This window comes from Pseudoliparis swirei, chromosome 1, assembly GCF_029220125.1.
Source record: "Pseudoliparis swirei isolate HS2019 ecotype Mariana Trench chromosome 1, NWPU_hadal_v1, whole genome shotgun sequence".
Lineage (NCBI taxonomy): Eukaryota > Metazoa > Chordata > Actinopteri > Perciformes > Liparidae > Pseudoliparis > Pseudoliparis swirei.
This window is the reverse complement of record NC_079388.1, coordinates 9,412,253-9,429,385: the sequence shown is the minus strand read 5'-3', so window position 1 is coordinate 9,429,385 and position 17,133 is coordinate 9,412,253. Positions and strand designations below refer to the sequence as shown.

The 17,133-nt window shown below is 40.9% G+C and overlaps 2 protein-coding genes across 3 annotated transcripts in view; one reads left to right on the top strand and one right to left on the bottom strand.

The window, feature by feature from the left end:
• Positions 1-1,130: 1,130 nt before the first annotated feature.
• Positions 1,131-12,094, top strand: pip4p2 (phosphatidylinositol-4,5-bisphosphate 4-phosphatase 2). Of its 2 annotated transcripts, none has more exons than XM_056417390.1 (7): positions 1,131-1,539; positions 6,116-6,240; positions 6,549-6,655; positions 6,815-6,938; positions 8,060-8,112; positions 8,901-8,991; positions 10,680-12,094. In XM_056417390.1, the coding sequence occupies exons 1-7, from the start codon at positions 1,215-1,217 to the stop codon at positions 10,821-10,823; spliced, it is 969 nt and encodes a 322-aa protein (XP_056273365.1). In that variant the 5' UTR covers positions 1,131-1,214; the 3' UTR covers positions 10,824-12,094. The 2 variants fall into 2 exon arrangements, with proteins under 2 accessions (XP_056273365.1, XP_056273356.1); XM_056417381.1 differs by having other exon boundaries at positions 1,132-1,539; positions 6,092-6,240.
• A 1,719-nt stretch (positions 12,095-13,813) lies between these two features.
• Positions 13,814-17,133, bottom strand: part of necab1 (N-terminal EF-hand calcium binding protein 1) — a 41,791-nt gene continuing 38,471 nt past the window's right edge. The window contains exons 10-13 of the mRNA XM_056419816.1: positions 16,995-17,107; positions 15,567-15,644; positions 15,119-15,210; positions 13,814-14,485 (exon numbers count right to left, since the gene is read on the bottom strand). Coding sequence (XP_056275791.1) covers positions 14,457-14,485; positions 15,119-15,210; positions 15,567-15,644; positions 16,995-17,107 — 312 coding nt within the window. The 3' untranslated portion in view covers positions 13,814-14,456. The remainder of the gene's footprint in view (positions 14,486-15,118; positions 15,211-15,566; positions 15,645-16,994; positions 17,108-17,133) is intronic.

The window sequence follows — 17,133 nt, the reverse complement described above, 5'->3', positions numbered from 1 at the left end:
TGGAATTTATGAGCCATTTTACAATATCCTAAACCAGGCAGGCTTGACATCTAAACATCCTGTAATCCTACATGTGTGTGTCATCATTTCAGCTATATACATCGTTGTATCCTGCTGTTTTAAGAATCAACACTACAGTTTTAAAATGATCCCAGACTTTTGTCTCAAAGATTATAGCCCACCATCTGTGTTGGTTTAGTGAGTCTTTTAAACACAGGGAATGAATGCAGCTTGAGGTTTACACCCTGACATCAGCAACACGGAATGGGAGGGAAGAAGAACATTGGCTCGAACTCAAAAGTGGTGTAATGTAGGGGAGTAATGGACATGAGGCTCACACACCACCACTCTCAAGAATGGATTGAGATCATTAGGATAAACCATTATACACACGTTTTGTATTGGAAAGGTAACATGCAGATTACTCTGGGTGGATCTTGTCCACACTTTCAGGTCATTCTTTCAAACCATTTGGAGAAGAAGGAGAAGAGGTTTATCAGTTTCATTCAGATGAAGAACATCCATGTTTTTGGCTGGTATAGTCAGTGACAATTATTGTATTGCATTTTAAATGAAAAAAAATAGTTCAACGTGCCAACTTTCAGATTAAAAAACAAATCAGGATATACCATCTTAAACACTTAAAACACAAAGGTGTGAATAAGCAGACACCATGTTTCTTAAATTCAAAGTAACATGAATGTCACTGTAGTAGGACTGCAAACTAAATACTTTTGTTTTAGAATTTTGTCTTTTCTTTTCCTCATGTAATCAAAATCAGCTTATAATACACATCTTCACTCCAATAAAAACATCTGAGAAGGAACAATGTTTACAACTAAGCCACATACACAATCAACTTGTCTTGAGGGGTCGTAAGTGGATTTAGCTTAAATAGTAATACGATGGTCTAAATACTGATGCACTGCACATAACTAAGTCATCCTACAGTGACACCTAGTGGAAAATAATGCAAATCACTGCTTTATTGATTTATCACTGTATCCATCCCTCCACCAATCAATAAAACACTACTCGGAGTCCCAGTAGAACATTTTATATAGTAATTTATGACAATTGTCTCTAACATTTGAATAATCACGTGCGTGAGTTTTCCGGCTTTACTCATCATTTTAATCCAGGACATAATCTTTGCACTAAATTCCATCACATTATATGTGCAGTCTTTAGCTCAACGCACACGAGCGCTGCCCATGCCCCCGGCGTGTCGGCGAGGGGCGGGGCGACGAGAGGGGATCACCGAGGAGCTCCTCCCCCCTCCAGGCTGCGGTCACCGGGGTTGCTGGACCGGAGCAACTCGGCACCAACAACTAGCCGCCGGCTGCTCCTCCGTGCTGAGGGAAGACTCGGTGCAGCCAGGAGACTGCCCCGCCGTGCCTGCCCGCCCAGCCCCGCGGTCCACGGTGAACGACATGGCCTCCGACGGCATGGACGAGCGATCTCCGCTGCTGTCGGGTCCCAACTCCGAGAATGTGACCCCCACTACTCCCTCGTACCTGCAGGATTCAAGTCCCCGAGGTAAACACACGACATGAAAGACAGCCTCCGCCGCCTGCATGCTGAATCATTCGTGGGCGTATCGGGTTTGTGCGTAAATAAAACTGCAGCGGTGCGAGCCGAGGCGAGGGCAATCAATCCGCAGCTGAGAAAAAGGTGGAGCTTGCACTGTGAGAACTGGAGCAGTGGGTTAGAGAAGAGGGGCCTACAATAACAGCCAGCGATGTTTTGACTGCAGACATGCAACCAACGAGACTCGGTGGGGCCCGTCATGTTTTGGCTCTTCACCGTAAGAAAGGGTAGCCCACGAGTCGTGATGTGGCCCCGTGAGGGCTCGTTGGGGGTGGGCTTTAATGTTGTTGATTGACGGGGGAGAGAGACGACCCACTGCAGATGGAGGCAGCCGAGCAGCCTTTTGTCCCAGCTTCAAATCGACAAAAGGCCCAGATGTGTCCTTCGTGGATGGGATCCAACCCAACGCATGCCAACATGTCATAGTGTGTGACATTTAGCTCATTTGCATGAACAATAGACTCTAAACTACACATGTATGGTCTTTATCTTGCCAAGAAAGTTTGAATATATATATGAGCGCTGCTGTGAGGACTGGCCTTTGCACTGAATGTTGTCAGATTCTGAATTTATGTTGCAGAAGATCAAATCTCATTTTTAAGTTGGAGACATACACAAAGAGCCCTCCTATTTCTTTTGGCTGGAGGCTTTACTCATCATAAAACCCCCCCAAAAGTTCCCTCCTTTGTGTTTTTACAAAAACATCCAGATCAGACTCTCCTATCAATGGATTATGTTTTGTAGTAACATAAGATCATTTAGCTTCAGACACTGTGGCATAATGTTCCCCGTCGTTGTGCCATTTTGTTCTGGGCTTTCTTTGACATGTTTGACACTGTTTGTTCTGCCTCAAATGAATCGCTTCATTGACCGCTTAATACTCTTTGCAGAGAATTGCAGGACAAACGGCTAATGTCGAGCACGACACGAGTGTTTAAAAAAAGAGAGAATATTTTGTTGTTCTGACGCACTTTAATCTTGCAGAGTTCATATTTCCCCACCGGATTCTTCATAAAGACTTTAATGCTGTACTGTAATAACCTGTGAACTGACTGCCTGTTTCGATGTCTCAGCACTGATTTAGTAAAAACCGAAATGAATGTCAGAATATTTCACGGCCCAGTTTCTCCTCCCTCCTGCTCTGCAGCCTGGATTATGGCTAATTCTGGTTTCTCTAGGTTTGTTGAATCCTCGATCAGCCAATTTGCAAAAAATTGAATAATCAGAGTCAAAGAAGCCACAATTGAGAATGTACTTTGACTAATAATCAGCTCCATTTAGGAAACTGAATGAGTCTGAGCTGATGTCAATTATTATGTGAAAAGTGACTGCAATCTTTGCTGTATTGATTCCCTGAACATCTATACAATCTGAAGAACTACGGCTCCTTTATCTGATGATCAGAGTCTTCAGGTTTTATTCAGCTGTATCCAGCAGAGATTTACTGCAGGTGGTGAGGGGCGGCGACCAATGACTTTGATGAGACTGGCTCAGGGCTTGATTTCACTGTCACCTGCTTGATGTTTCTGCGCTTGAATGGCAGAATGAACGAAAGGATGCGCTAACCTTCTAAGTGTTGTCTGTTTATCTAAAGCTGTATGCATCTTATTTATTCTTTAAAAAAAACTGAGTCACTGAGTGACATGACTGAGAGGTGTGCCATGTCATATTGTTCAAAGAAAGACTGGTAAAATGTGAACATGTCTTTATTGTCATTTATAATACAGGTGGATGAAATCAAACATTCTGATTGGTTGAGAATGAGTCACGAGGTGTACTTTAATCAGCCATAACCACATCGGGCCTAACAACACCCTTGAAGCAGACATTATTGACGGCAAAGTCCTTTGATAGGATATTTATTTACTGTAATTATTTGATTGGCAGCACACATGGCTGACAGCAGCATCGCTGCTGGCTCCCCACTGGGGTGGAGTTTCCTCCAAAAAAGGGGAAACTTCCGGGGTGAGAGTGGTTTGAAAACCTTCAGACAAAAGCCCCACGTCAGCGCCAGTCAGTAACCGACCACGAGACAAGACACACCAGGTTCTGAGTTAGCTCAAGTGGCAATGATTGGTTGATCATCACCATCACTGTGTGTTTGCTTAATGGTCATTAAGCAAAGCAAATATTTAACTAAGTATTATGATGACATTGCTTTAACCCTTGTGTTGCCTTAGGGTCATTTTGACCTGAATCAATATTACACCCTTCCCCCGCCTTAGGATTAATTTGACCCCATTCAATGTTTAATGTCGGTGTTCTTTCGGTAGTCAACAAACAAACATAAAGTGCCTCACACTTAAACTTGGAAAACAATATTAATTCTAATAATTTTCTGGAGGTTTTAATTACTGGCGTCAAATTGAACCCAAAGGGTAAAATATGTTAGTAAATATAAAGGTAACAGGAGGGTGAAACATTGAATCGGGTCAAAATGACCCAAAGGCGGGGGGAGGGTGTAATATTGATTCGGGTCAAAATGACCCTAAGGCAACACAAGGGTTAAGGCCATGTTCTTCATCTCTACACTGGAGCTCTAAAACGATTTACCCCCCTTTTAGTCCGTGGCCGGTTTTTGATGAGTCACATTTTTAGCTAGAGCTAACGTGCCAAACGAGACCGAAATACTGAGACCTCAAATATTTTTTTCTTTGTAGAAAAAAACAACAACTCTAAATGTGTTTTGTTGACAAAAAACAAAAATACAGAACCGTTTCCTTTCACCTTTAAAAAAATACTTTTAATTTCATGTCGCATCAGGAACAGGAAGCAACATTTATTTAAAAAAAAGGAAAACATCCCCGAGCAGCTTTTTTAAGCCAATCTTCAGCACTGATGGCACCGGCTAGGCAGGATGTGGTGGCTGCATGCTGTGGTGCTGCTGGGAGTTGAAGTAGAGTGTCCTCTAGTCTTACCTCAAAAATGCTATAGCCTCCATATTCAGTTTCAGACATGCATGAAGGACAGCTTCACAGCGGAGAGAAGCGAGTAAACAAGCCTCTCCTGGGTATCAGAGAGAAGAGGGGCTGACTGTTGAGTTTGATTTCATCTTGGATTAACACGGCTAAGTAGAAATGGATCACCTTGCTGCCCGTCCACAGTACGAGTGTCTGGTCTTTGGCATACTTTGCTTGCATGTCCACGTTTTCCCAATCGTAGACGGGGTGCCCCATCTGTCCCCGTGGTGTCAACTGTCCAGTGTCTCTGAATCTCAGAGCCAAGTTTACCTCTTGACTCGTCCCACCAGCTCATTCAGAGTGACGGAAATGTGTATTTTATCAGATTAGATGCCTCCTATGTGTTTGGTCGGTAGACTTGGATCAGGTGTAACACATAATTGAAAATAGCACCATAGATGCAAGAGATATACTGTATTGTTTATGGCCACATTTAATATTAATAATAATTATTATTATTATTTCATTGACCGATTTGATCATTCTCATTTCTCAGTTAATGACTGAAGTCAAGTGACTTTGCTTTATAACTTCTTTTTTTCAGGAGTAAATTACAACAACAAATCACTAAATTTGTGAAGGTTGAATTACATTTTTTACTGGAGTTTTAAGTTTGTCGTAATGTATCCTTGACTACTACAATAGTCGTAAACCTAGTCACTGGTGCAAATCTATGGATTAAATGCATTAAAGAGTAAGACTCTGAAAACACTTGGAATGTGTATAATAACTCAGGTTAGTGTGGGATTACACGCTGCAGACTTTAGTTGGATCACAGTGGTTCTTTCAGACATGAAGAGAAAATTTTTTGAAGTCTGGTCATTTAGTTATGTTCATTACACTTGTTTATAAAACACTAATTAGTGCCCTTGCTTTTTTTTCTCCCTTTCTCAACCCAAATATTTAGAAGCTTATGAACCTCGTTAGCAGAGACATTTTAATTGCTGCCCTTCCAACTGATGCACCAAGCGATCCAGTCTTAAACCCTCTGTGTTGTTTCATGTTTTTTTAAAGTCACACACAGTTGGATTCTATGAGACATAAATGATATAAGCAGTGTTTCCAGGCTGCCTACCTACCACACGCTAGGTTTAGTAGTTACTAAGAGAGACATCACTGAATAACTTGGTATGTTATACGCCTTTTCGAGTTAAATTTGTCCCAAAAATGATTCTCATTGGTAATAATAGTGATTGTTAGTTTTTAGTTTTTGTCTTGTCTATTGTTGTGAGTGACTTAATATAAAATTGGGGCCGCAACTAAAGATTATTTTCATTATGCTTATTATTATAATAAATAAAAAACTTAATTTAAAAGCCACTTACTTTAATCCCTTCCACAGCTTTCAGCTGCATCTTGTAGCCTTTATCAACCAAGGACATTCTGTCATTACATTTAACTCTTGTTTAATTTCTAATGTGGTCTCTAACATCGTAAGGATCCTGGTGATGCGGTCTGTTTTAATGTCTGAGGTCTTACCGATGCATGCAGTTAACAGCTGGCCGTATGTTGTGTGCTTTGCCCTCCTCCTCTGCTCAAAGCCGAACTACCTCCTCCCTACACAGCCATCGCGAGCCCCGATGCCGCCGGTGTGCCCGTCATCAACTGCCGCGTTTGTCAGTCGCTCATAAATCTGGATGGAAAGCTGCATCAGCACGTGGTCAAGTGCACAGTCTGCAATGAAGCCACGGTAAGTGGAGGCCACTGTGGAGGCTTTATTGATGATGTTCAGTATTGGGTTGTAGAAGTTCAACCATCAAGTTAAGTAAAGGCCTTTAGTCTTCAGCTTTATTTGTTTTTATTTGAGCTGGCTATCACTTTCGTCTTCTTTCATCAATCCACCGTTCATCTCTTTGGCGATCTAATCCCACGTGCACATGCCTTTTCTGTTTTATTGCGCAGCATCATTTTGCATGATAAAACATACATATTTCATCTTGGCAATGCTCACCTTTTAGAGCTATATGTTGATGTGGATTTTGATATGTTGCCTTCCAGCCCATCAAAACCCCCCCAACAGGAAAGAAATATGTGAGGTGTCCCTGTAACTGCCTGCTCATCTGTAAAGACACGTCCAGAAGGATAGGATGTCCTCGACCAAACTGGTAGGTATCTGGCACACAAGTTCAGTCTGAGTGTTTACTTCTTCTGCTAAGGCAACTTTTATAAGGCCAATCAAGACCTTTCATGTCGTAACACTTTTATATTCCTTTCTTGGCTGGGTCGTATTTATAATCTTGTCCATCTGTTTGTTCCTTCGACAGCAGACGGATAATCAACCTGAGCCCAGTGATGGTCATCCCGGAGGAGCAACCCGCCCAGCCGGCACTGCCCATCCAACCCGAGGGGATGAGGGTGGTCTGCGGTCACTGTGGCAACACCTTCCTTGTGTGTAAAATCCACCAAGACAATCAAAGTCTAAACCAATTGCGATCAGTTGTTTAAGCATAACTGTGTTGCTGAGCTGCTGTTGGTACATGTTAACACGATTGATAGTCAAACCACATTTAGTGAGAGAGGATTTTCTACATAATTGAATATGATGTTTGCAAGTTTCCTTTCTTTTCCCGGCTTATTTAACGATCTCACTTGATAGCAGTGTGGTTACAGCCGTTGGCAGATTACTCTCATCTTAAATCTAAATGATCTGAATGAGATTGTCTTCCTGCACCGTGTGTTGAAGATCAGTATCAGCGAGCTGTGTCATTGAAGGCAGACCGGGCGGAACCTGAGGTATCGAGTCAGTGTGACACAGGCTAGCGTGTCAGAATCCGTGGTATTATCCTCTTAACGTGTGCACATTGTTGTTGCGCTGGCTGTAGGGCAGTGAGGACGCCAAGACATCCCAGCCAATGTCTGGCATCCCCAGCGATGGCTCTCCCCCAGCACCACAAGAGGTTGAGAAAGCTGGTCCTACTGGTGGACGTATTAACAGCCTAACCTGCTCCAGTTCAATCAGCGGATTTATTTACACGGGTGATAATATGACTTTGTAGACATCTGGCTTTGAAGAGCGCTTCAGTTATAGAGCCATTTGTATTACATTTGAGTGTGTAAACAACTGGTACTAATCAAGATGTTTTGGCCTCAATTTCTATTGAATTTTTTATTCCTTCTCTCAAGCCAGATGTCAAAAGTCAAGTATTAAACTTGTGTCAATAGGACCTTAAATTATTCTGTTCTGTGATGGATCCATATTTTCATAAAACTGATTTTAACACCAAAACCCTTCATGAAACAATTGTCTATTTACAACCCTAACTAATATATCATAAAAGTAATTGTAGTTGCTTATTTAGCCTACTGTTTCACATTTTTTCCAATACAGACATAATAAATAGATTTACAACCTGCAAACCATCATAACTGATCATGTAAAATCATCCCCAGTAGATCTTGTGTTGATTGTGTTGAAGTACAGTGGGATAATAGTGTGTTGTTGTATTTCTGTGTTCTCTTGTGTGGCCGTAATGTAACTAAACAGGTCTTCTTCTCTTGTTTCTTCTCAGTGGTTGGAGCTTCGGTTTAACACGCTAGCCAAGTGTCCCCACTGCAAAAAAATGTGAGTCCATTTCGCTCAGTACACAAAGGTGGAAAAGTTCCGGTGGGGTTTCACGTTGTACCTCCAACTTGTGTGTTCTTGTCTTAACTGATCACTTTACATTTTGGAGGATTTCTTTCTTACCATTGCGGGCAGCTATTGGTTTTCATTTGATTTATGTTTGGTTTGAAAATCATTTAGAAGACTCCTGCAACCTTCTTAAGTGTAAAAAAAACATCAAGTGGTTAAGGTCAGAGGAATGAGTCAGGTGGCACAGTTGTGAACATCGAGTTGAACAAAGAGGAAACGTAAAAACAGCAGAAGGAACAAGAGAAGGTAAGAAATCAGGTGATCGGGCTCCCCTTAAGCCATCTGCACACCAACCGATCCTGAAGAATGCTCGAGTCCCGTCACATGAGAGGCATGTGAGAGCGGAGAGGGGGAGGAAAGTAAAGAAATGGTGAAGCAAAAAAAGAAACCAATTAAAAGGATGCCAGCCTTGTTCTGGGGAGCAGTCAACGTGAGCATGTGTTGCCCATGTGACCGGCCTCCAGCGCTTTCATGTGTACTGTAAAAGAGGAAGAGAGAGATCTTTTGCTCCTGGAAACGGAGATCACTGGGAAAGATGGGAGGAAGTCATATCAGTCAGTATCATAATGCAACTATTTCAGCATGTTTCAAATGCACAAATATAAAAAGATATAGAAGATTGAAATCTTCTTTCTCACAGGACCAGGATTTAGGACAAGCAAAACAAGTATCTGAAATGTATCGCTGACCTCTGCTTCTCTCTTTATCTCTTTTTGCAGATCCTCTGTTGGCAATGCGCTCCCCCGGAGGCGCTGCTGTGCTTATATAACTGTAGGAATGATCTGCATCTTCATTGGAGTGGGTTTAACGGTCAGTACTGTCTCGTTTGTGTTGTTTTTATATAAGTACCACTCAAAACAAAAGTTGTAAAGCAATAAAGGCGTTTAGCAGGAAATGTCAAACAGGCAGGATAGTGACAAAGTCGAGAGAAACAACATAGAAGTTATAAAGAGAAAAAAAACCTTAAAAGGCAAAACATCCTAAAAGGAGAGATGACATAAGTTTATCTTATCTAGAGAAGTTTTTTTTAACAAGACGGGAGTCTCCAGCCACGTCGGTAGCTTCTGGCTGTAAAATGTTTTGTCACCATAGTAACATGCTCTCTATCCACGGTCCTTTGTTCCCCAGTTAAATATCCTCCTAATGTGACATATTCAAAAGACCTTTTAAATGGTTTTATTTCAATGTACGTTTCCCTGGGTCGACATGTAGAAGTCATTCCTCTACAGCTTATAGCCAACAGGTGTAATACTCATCACAACCTACGCCCTCAAATTTATGGACTGACAGTTTTTTTTGGCTTTCAGTATTTATATTTCCAGAAGGGCTAAATGGATTTGAAACATCTAGCTCCCCTTTTGTTATTTTGCAATTTGAACTGGAAATTATCTAAAAGAATCTCTTACAATGACGTCCCTGGACATGTAGGGATGACTCTCTCTCTATTGTAATGTTTAGCAGGTATAATGATAATAATGATCATCATGTTCAACATCTTGGTTTAGCTTGTGACCTCACTGATGGCACTCGTCACAAAGTACAGGTGAGGATGATGGAACCAATAGTTTTGCAGGTATTTGGTCATAAATCAAAGTATTGGACAGTTGTGACATTTGACCAGATGACAACACCAGATAAAAGTCAGGCTATCAAAGTTATTACAATTCATCCTCAGAGGAATATGAATGAATGGATATTATACTCAACCACAAAAGGGAGGTGTAGGGTGGTGCTAAATAAACAGTCAGGGGATCAGACAAGCCGGTAGCTTTCACCTTCGGCGGAGCTCAGAGCTCTTTTTAATATTTCATGACATGTTGAGATATTGAAGTCCGGACTAGTGGAAGACCAATGACGAGCAGATACCTTCACCCATAGAGCCACACAGCCGACATCTGGAAGTCTTTAGATTACTTTAGGGGCACAACCCTTGAGAAATGTTCACATGTGCTTTACAGTGTACATAGAATGTGAAAAGTAGAAGGAATAAATAGAGATGTAACGTGACACATCTTGTGACGGGGCTTTAGTGCATAATCTTACATCAAGTAAGTAAGTAAGTAATTTATTTTCCATAAGTACATACATAACATGTACATACTGGCAGACATTAACAGAAAACAAATGTACGAATGGAGGACCGTCCAAAGACCGAGGTCTGTAGGCTCCTCTGAGATGAGGAGTTGGACGGCCCCTCCCCTAACAAATACACTTTGGTCCATTAAGTCACTGAACTGTTCAGAAAATATGTTTTCCTTTATTTACAAACATATTGTTCAGTTTCCATTTAGACTTTTACAACTTGGTATCATGATATTAGAATCATAATCACGTTATAATATTTAAAATCAAGGATACTGAGCTAGTTGCAATTTCTCTGGCACTTTTCTGATGAAGTGGATGTCTGACTGATGGAGACGAGATAAAAGGTTATATTCTTGGGGTTGATATTTCACCCACCTTCTTCTTCTTCTTCTTCTTCTTCTCTGTATTAACAGGTTGGGACTCGGGACTTTGCCAATCGTTACAATGCCACCTACGTGTCCTGGGCGTTGGCCTACCTGCTGGGTCTCATCTGTCTGATACGAGCCTGCTACTGGGGCGCCATCAAAGTCAGCTACCCGGAGAACAGCTTCGCCTAGAGCTGGGAAAACAAACCCCACTTTTAGTTTCTTTCCATTCAGATTTATAACCGGTCATGTTCGGAGCGTCCGGACAGGAGTGTGTTGGAGAGGCGTTGTGTGTGTTTGAAGAGGTGTATCTTGAATCCTGTTGTTTTCGTCTGGAAGGTTTTGGAGTTTTGACCCGCTGAACAAGCCTAATGTATGTCAATCAGTCCTCCTACTAGTCCACAAGGACTCAAATCCTGGCCAGGTTTTGCCAAAATCCTCTAAAATCCAGAATCAACCGAAAAAAATGTTGATGTTTCTTTACAAATGACAACATATTGTTTAAATAGAAAAAGAAGATAGTTTAGCTAACTGGTTGGATTTGTTCTTTCTGGACCTTTTATTGTTGTTGTTGTTGTTCAGCTCTTGGTTTCTTTTGTTACTGACCAGAGCAAAATGAGCCAACCTCTTAAAAACAGTTTGCCCAATGCACAACGATTATATGCAATTGTATGTGTTGTTTTGCTGCTAGTTAAACTCCAGCTACAGAAAGCTGAGTACCCACACTGTATTGTACTATTTTATCTTGCCTGTGTATAACTGACATAGTATCGCTATATGATTTTTAACTCTAAATCATCAGTTTTTTAAAACTAATTCTTAAATACCCATTTGTGCCAACTTTGCTGCCCAGCATTATTCAAGAAGAGCAAAGGATCAACAACGAAAGTGTTAATTTGTTGGTGCCATGCAGCTTTGAACTCACTCCAGCAATAACCCTTGTGTTTGAGTTATTTTGAACCGTACCTCACTTTCTGTTTTTCACTGCGCTTATGTTGCCCTCTCTTTAATATGATCCCAGAACATGGGACTCATGTCTGCATGCTGACTTGCTTATGCTCTGTCACTGAGGTGGAGTCGGTCAGTTTTCAGACAGGTAGCTGAAGCTTATGATGCTCTTGTCTTGGCTCCATCAGCCGGAGAGTTAGAATGTAAACCCTCCTCTTCCTCCCTCCGCTTATAATCGCCGCTCTGACCTCCGGTGACCTAGCTAGCTTGCATCACGATAGGCGTACTCGGCTTCCTGTCTCTTCACCTTGATGCGTGGGCGCACCTCAAACTTCTAACCTTGTTTTGAATGTGATGATGATGATGATGATGACAAAGCAAAACGCAATGTTAAAGAACTCTTTGTACATAGTTCAAATTCAGTACTTGGACAACTGTAGTGAAAGGTGAAGGCAGAAGACGACTCGTGGGTCTTTTTCAAAATGATAATTTATCAATAAAATGCAAAAACTGCCCATATTGTACAGAATGCTCATTGGCTGTGATGTTTCAGACGTACCACGACAGGCCTGGATACAAGGTTCAACAAAAGGAATATACTTAAGCAATGTAGAGATATCTTTCTTCAGGGTTTCCATTTGAAGTTACTTTATGCTTCCACTTTACGACATCTCAGAGGGAAATATGCTACTCTTTACTGTTTATTTGACGGTTCTATACTTTTCAGATTAAATATTTTCATTTAAAACATAATTTAATGAAATGTGATAAATTACTATAGATTAAACCTTCCAACAATAAAAGTAAAATGAAAAGGCTGTTTACATACTTATGTGTCATTGATGGTAATTTAATAATACAAATTATATCTCAACAAAGAGTACTTCTTACAGAAAACTGCTTATAAACATAAAGAGTATTTTTATATTGCTGTATTATACATTTATTCAAGAGAGGGATTTAAATGCTTCCTCCACTCCTGTTGGGTCCAAATACATAACAAGCTTTCAATACAACATATTTAAAAAAGTGATTGTCATTTTACACCATTACAAAGTAAAGTATTTGCACTAATGACATTCTAGTGGCCAGGAGCATTTATCATTGGATTAAATTACTGCTGTTGCTGATGAGTCACAACGATCATAATGTTCATAATAAAATACCTGCAGCAAGAGGAACATTTTTCTCAGTTTAAAATGCTTAAAAACTATCTTAGTGTCTTCAGATTTGTATCATTATGCTGAAATGATCACAAGGTTACACTCCAAATGTAACATTTTATCAAAAGCATAGACATGTTCATGTTCATATCTACAGATGTAAAGAAATGCAGAAAACACAGTTTTTAAATTATGTTTTCAAAATGTTCAACACATCCACAGTGCACACTTCACACAGGTGTCTTATGTTGCCTGATTGGACTTCTTCTCTGGACTGTGTGGACGAGAACAAGCTGTTGAGGAGGCGGGACATCATATTCTATCTTCATTCTGATTGGTAGATCGTGTTTGTAGGTAATCAGGTAAATCCAAGCAAAGCTTGGCTGAACTTCAACCAGGCTCAACGTCTAATTACCCAGGGGAATTGATAACACCTGTGTGGGCGAACCATTTTGTTGTTGCAGACTCACTGATTTGATGTGATTACTTGGTCTATGAAAGTAATACGAAAAATGATAAACCTGTTGTACAAAATATTTAACTAATACTTATTGGTGTTCATAATTCGCGACCAATTAAAAAAGCCAGAATAATTATTAGCGGCCTATTCTTTCATAGCTGCAGTACTGCTATGTGTCCACGTGGCGGTGCGATTGGCAAACATTTGCTAAAGTAGGCTACTTTAGTTATCTGCGTAGCTCAGTGTGTGTGATATGGTCTCGTACCATCAGGAATACACACAGAATGCAGCAGACCAACAACTACATGTTGTCAGCATTCTATAACATTAAAGTGCATTATTCTTGCCAATTCTTGCATTATTCTTATAATAAGAATAATTATTCTTGCATTATTCTTATAATGCAATTCTTGCATTATTCTTGCCAATTTCAAGTAAAATCACCATTTTGACTGCAAGCACACAAGTCAGATTAGGAATTAAGTATCCATACCTGATACTTGCATCATGGGATAACCGGAAAACTCGAAACAACCGTTCCTTGAGGTGTTCTTTTTTAGATATGGTGTGAGCAGACTAATAGACAACAAACAAATAATCAAGGGTAAAAACATGATACACAACAATATATTGTCTTTATTTATGCTTATCTTATTGTACACATTGAATACAGACACAACATAATTATGTTTTAATGAGCTCGCCGGAGCTGCTACAATTGATATAAGTATATGTCCTTCCCTCTCTCTTTCTCTCCCTCTATCTCCCCCCCCTTTCTCACACACACACACACACACACACACACACACACACACACACACACACAAACACACACCGCTCGCTTCCGTCCTCATGATCTACTCCGGGCTGCAGATGATGTCAGTTAAAACACAGTGATGATGTCAGATCATCAGATGGGTCTCCGTCTGATGAGGTTATTGCTTTTAGGACGTCAGAGCGTCGTCTATGAGTGTAAACAAACACATACGTGTGGACTATTTCAGACTACCACCTATTACTATGATGGGACATGGAAGTCTTAACTACTAATCACCACGACTTCACAAGATTTGTATTGAGTTAATGCATGTGTGTGCGTGCGTGTGTGTGTGTGTGTGTGTGTGCATGTGTGTGTGTGTGTGCGTGCGTGCGTGCATGTGTGTTTGTATGTGTGCTGCTATGCACTTCCGGGTGTGTTGACAGGTAGCTCTCGGCACCCGTCAGTGATGATCTGTGAAGGTTGCTCGTGCACGTTCAGTTGTTGTTGAGGACCCACCATGAAGCTGTGGAGGAGACGCACAGGAAGAAAAGAAGTGACCCTCAAAGTTGTCTGAGCACGCTCTCCTCTGTGGATGTGTGTATTTTGTACATTTGTGGGTACATGTAATCAGTGACAGATGTGCCTTCCTCTGGAGCTGCTTGATTATCATGTAGAACGTTTTATTATGATATCTAAATTACTAAGTTGGATACATTGCAATTATTTTCCATAATAACGTATCTGCTTCATGCCTAAAGAGAAGCCATGAGCTGTGATTGACAGCTTCAGTAGTTAAGTTGAAACCTTCTTCTTTTTAAAATGATGTTCGTGGTCAAACTGTTTCCAAAGATGAGAATGAACCATCAAGCTGAGTATGTATCAACATCATACTTTATTTTTAACATACTCAAATCAAAGATCTCACAGCATGACTTCTTGGTACTTTGGCATTGTGACAATAATTTAAAAGGAAGCTTTGAGGGTCTGAGGGTCATCTTTGTGATAGACTCCCCACAGGGCACCTAAGGCTGCAGAGTTTACCCTTTAGAAGTGTAAGATCAGTCAGGTGGAAGCTAGCGTGATCTTATTGGTTGTACGTGATAGTTTTTAGTGAGAGGCGAGGGAGAACAGCTGGAGCTCTAATGAATGGTCTTACCAGGAACCAGCATGGTGGTTATGCTCTCAGGGGTTTCCAGGTAGTCCACGTTGCCCCTCTGGAAGGTCTTACTGTAGTTGGTCTGCAGGTGACTGCACAGGAAGATTCACAAGAGCCTTCAGCATCCTACTTGTGACTATTTCATGCAGGTTGGTATCATTGAAGTTCATTTTGAATGTGTTCTAGTCCTCAGATGCCAAATATAAAGTCACATGTTGAGAAATGAATGCAAGTCATCAAGACATCACAAGTCGTCTGAGTTGAGGTCGCATTAACATGAATTCCTCTCCTCCTTCATTAAAGTCTTTCAGAGAACACTGTTACTACACACAGCGTGAACCGACCTTCCTTCGGGGAGTTCAAGCCGAGCAAAGAACACCATTTGGGGTTTATTTGACGAAGCCACGGTGCCTTAGTCATGAGGCATGTGGTGCGGGAAAATACTTACTTCTTCCACACGTTGTTATGCTCCCAGAATTCATAGAGAATGAAGCGTGATTCATTGGCCAGCCGCTGCACTGCGACGCTGCCAAGCCCAAAAGAGGAGAGAGCATAAGTCATGCAATCACTAATGAGTGTGCTACATTGTGTCCCTCAGCACAGCCTGTCTGTCTGCATTGTTTTAAACTCTCTGACAAGGAGGCAGGCAACTTTATACTATCAAATTATATTTTATGTGTCTTCATCCTTAAATTATAGGGGTTTTCACCTCATTATAATTTAGAGAGATGGCCTGTGACAAAGCATGTAAATGTCATGCTGTCTTTTGGGCTGCTGGATTTGGTCTGAAACCAAAGTGACAGTTAATGAGAGTTTCTTCTAATGTTTGAAATGGAGAAAAAGACAATCACAGCCATTTCCCTGAAGTTTCTATTTTAAAGCTTCGTGGTTTATTCAATGTTGCTTATGATCTCATTGGGATTTCTCAGTGTAAATTTGTGTCAAAGATGTCATAGCGAGAGAGAGGACCCAAATGCCGACAACTTCTTCCAAAGAAATATTTAATACTGAACTTACAGGTAATAAACGCCTAAACAGGACGACAACACAAACTACACAGTACAAAGCCTCACTGGGGAATGCGACGAAAGGGTTTACATAAACAGGCAAGTAGAGGTGACTGGACACAGGGGAACGAGACACAGGTGGACACAATGAGGGCGGGACTAGTAATCACACAGAAGGAAACAATCAGGACCAGGGCAGACAATCACAGGGAGACAGATGACACAAGGACTTCAAAATAAGACACAAAACGAGACAGAAACTCCGGGTCATGACAATTTGACAGCAATTAACCATTAAGAGAGCCTGCACTCTATATCCTTGATGTTATTCATATGAAAAACTCAGCTTCAGAGGGGATAATGCAATTCAATAAGGATTTGAGTCAAGGGATAACTGCTATAATCCTGTAGAGGGAAACAATTCCTGAAAGATTACAGCCAAAGAATAAAGGAACATACAGGTAAAGACAACAATAATTCTCAGCATCTCTATTTGAATTTCCTTAAACATGACATGTCCGTATCTCATGCTCTGAATGAATATATGTTCAATGAACATGTCCAGGTTCAGAACAATCGTGAATATTTTTCTGGTCAAGTGTCTTCACTTAATTAGAACCATCTTTTAAATGTTGTGAACAATTATATTGTCAATTAAATTACAATAGATGTGTGCAGTCAAGTGTGTTAAGATAACAACTAAATGGACATGTTTCGTTTCATTGCTCTGTGCTTTTACTTTTTCTTTTGGATGTATCTTTTATTTCCGTAGTATTCTTTGTATAACCCCAAAGATGTTAACAACTAAACAACACAAATATGTCGAGTAAATCCAAGATACAAGGTGAACTAGGAGAATATAAACTGACTGTAGACATCCAGTCTGGACGCAGGCACAATCCATGTACTGTCTGAGAGCCACGCGGAACTCCTCCAGCTCCTCCTCCAGCACCGAGAGCTGCCTCTGGACTATGAGGATGTGCTGTGAAGACAACACACACACACACC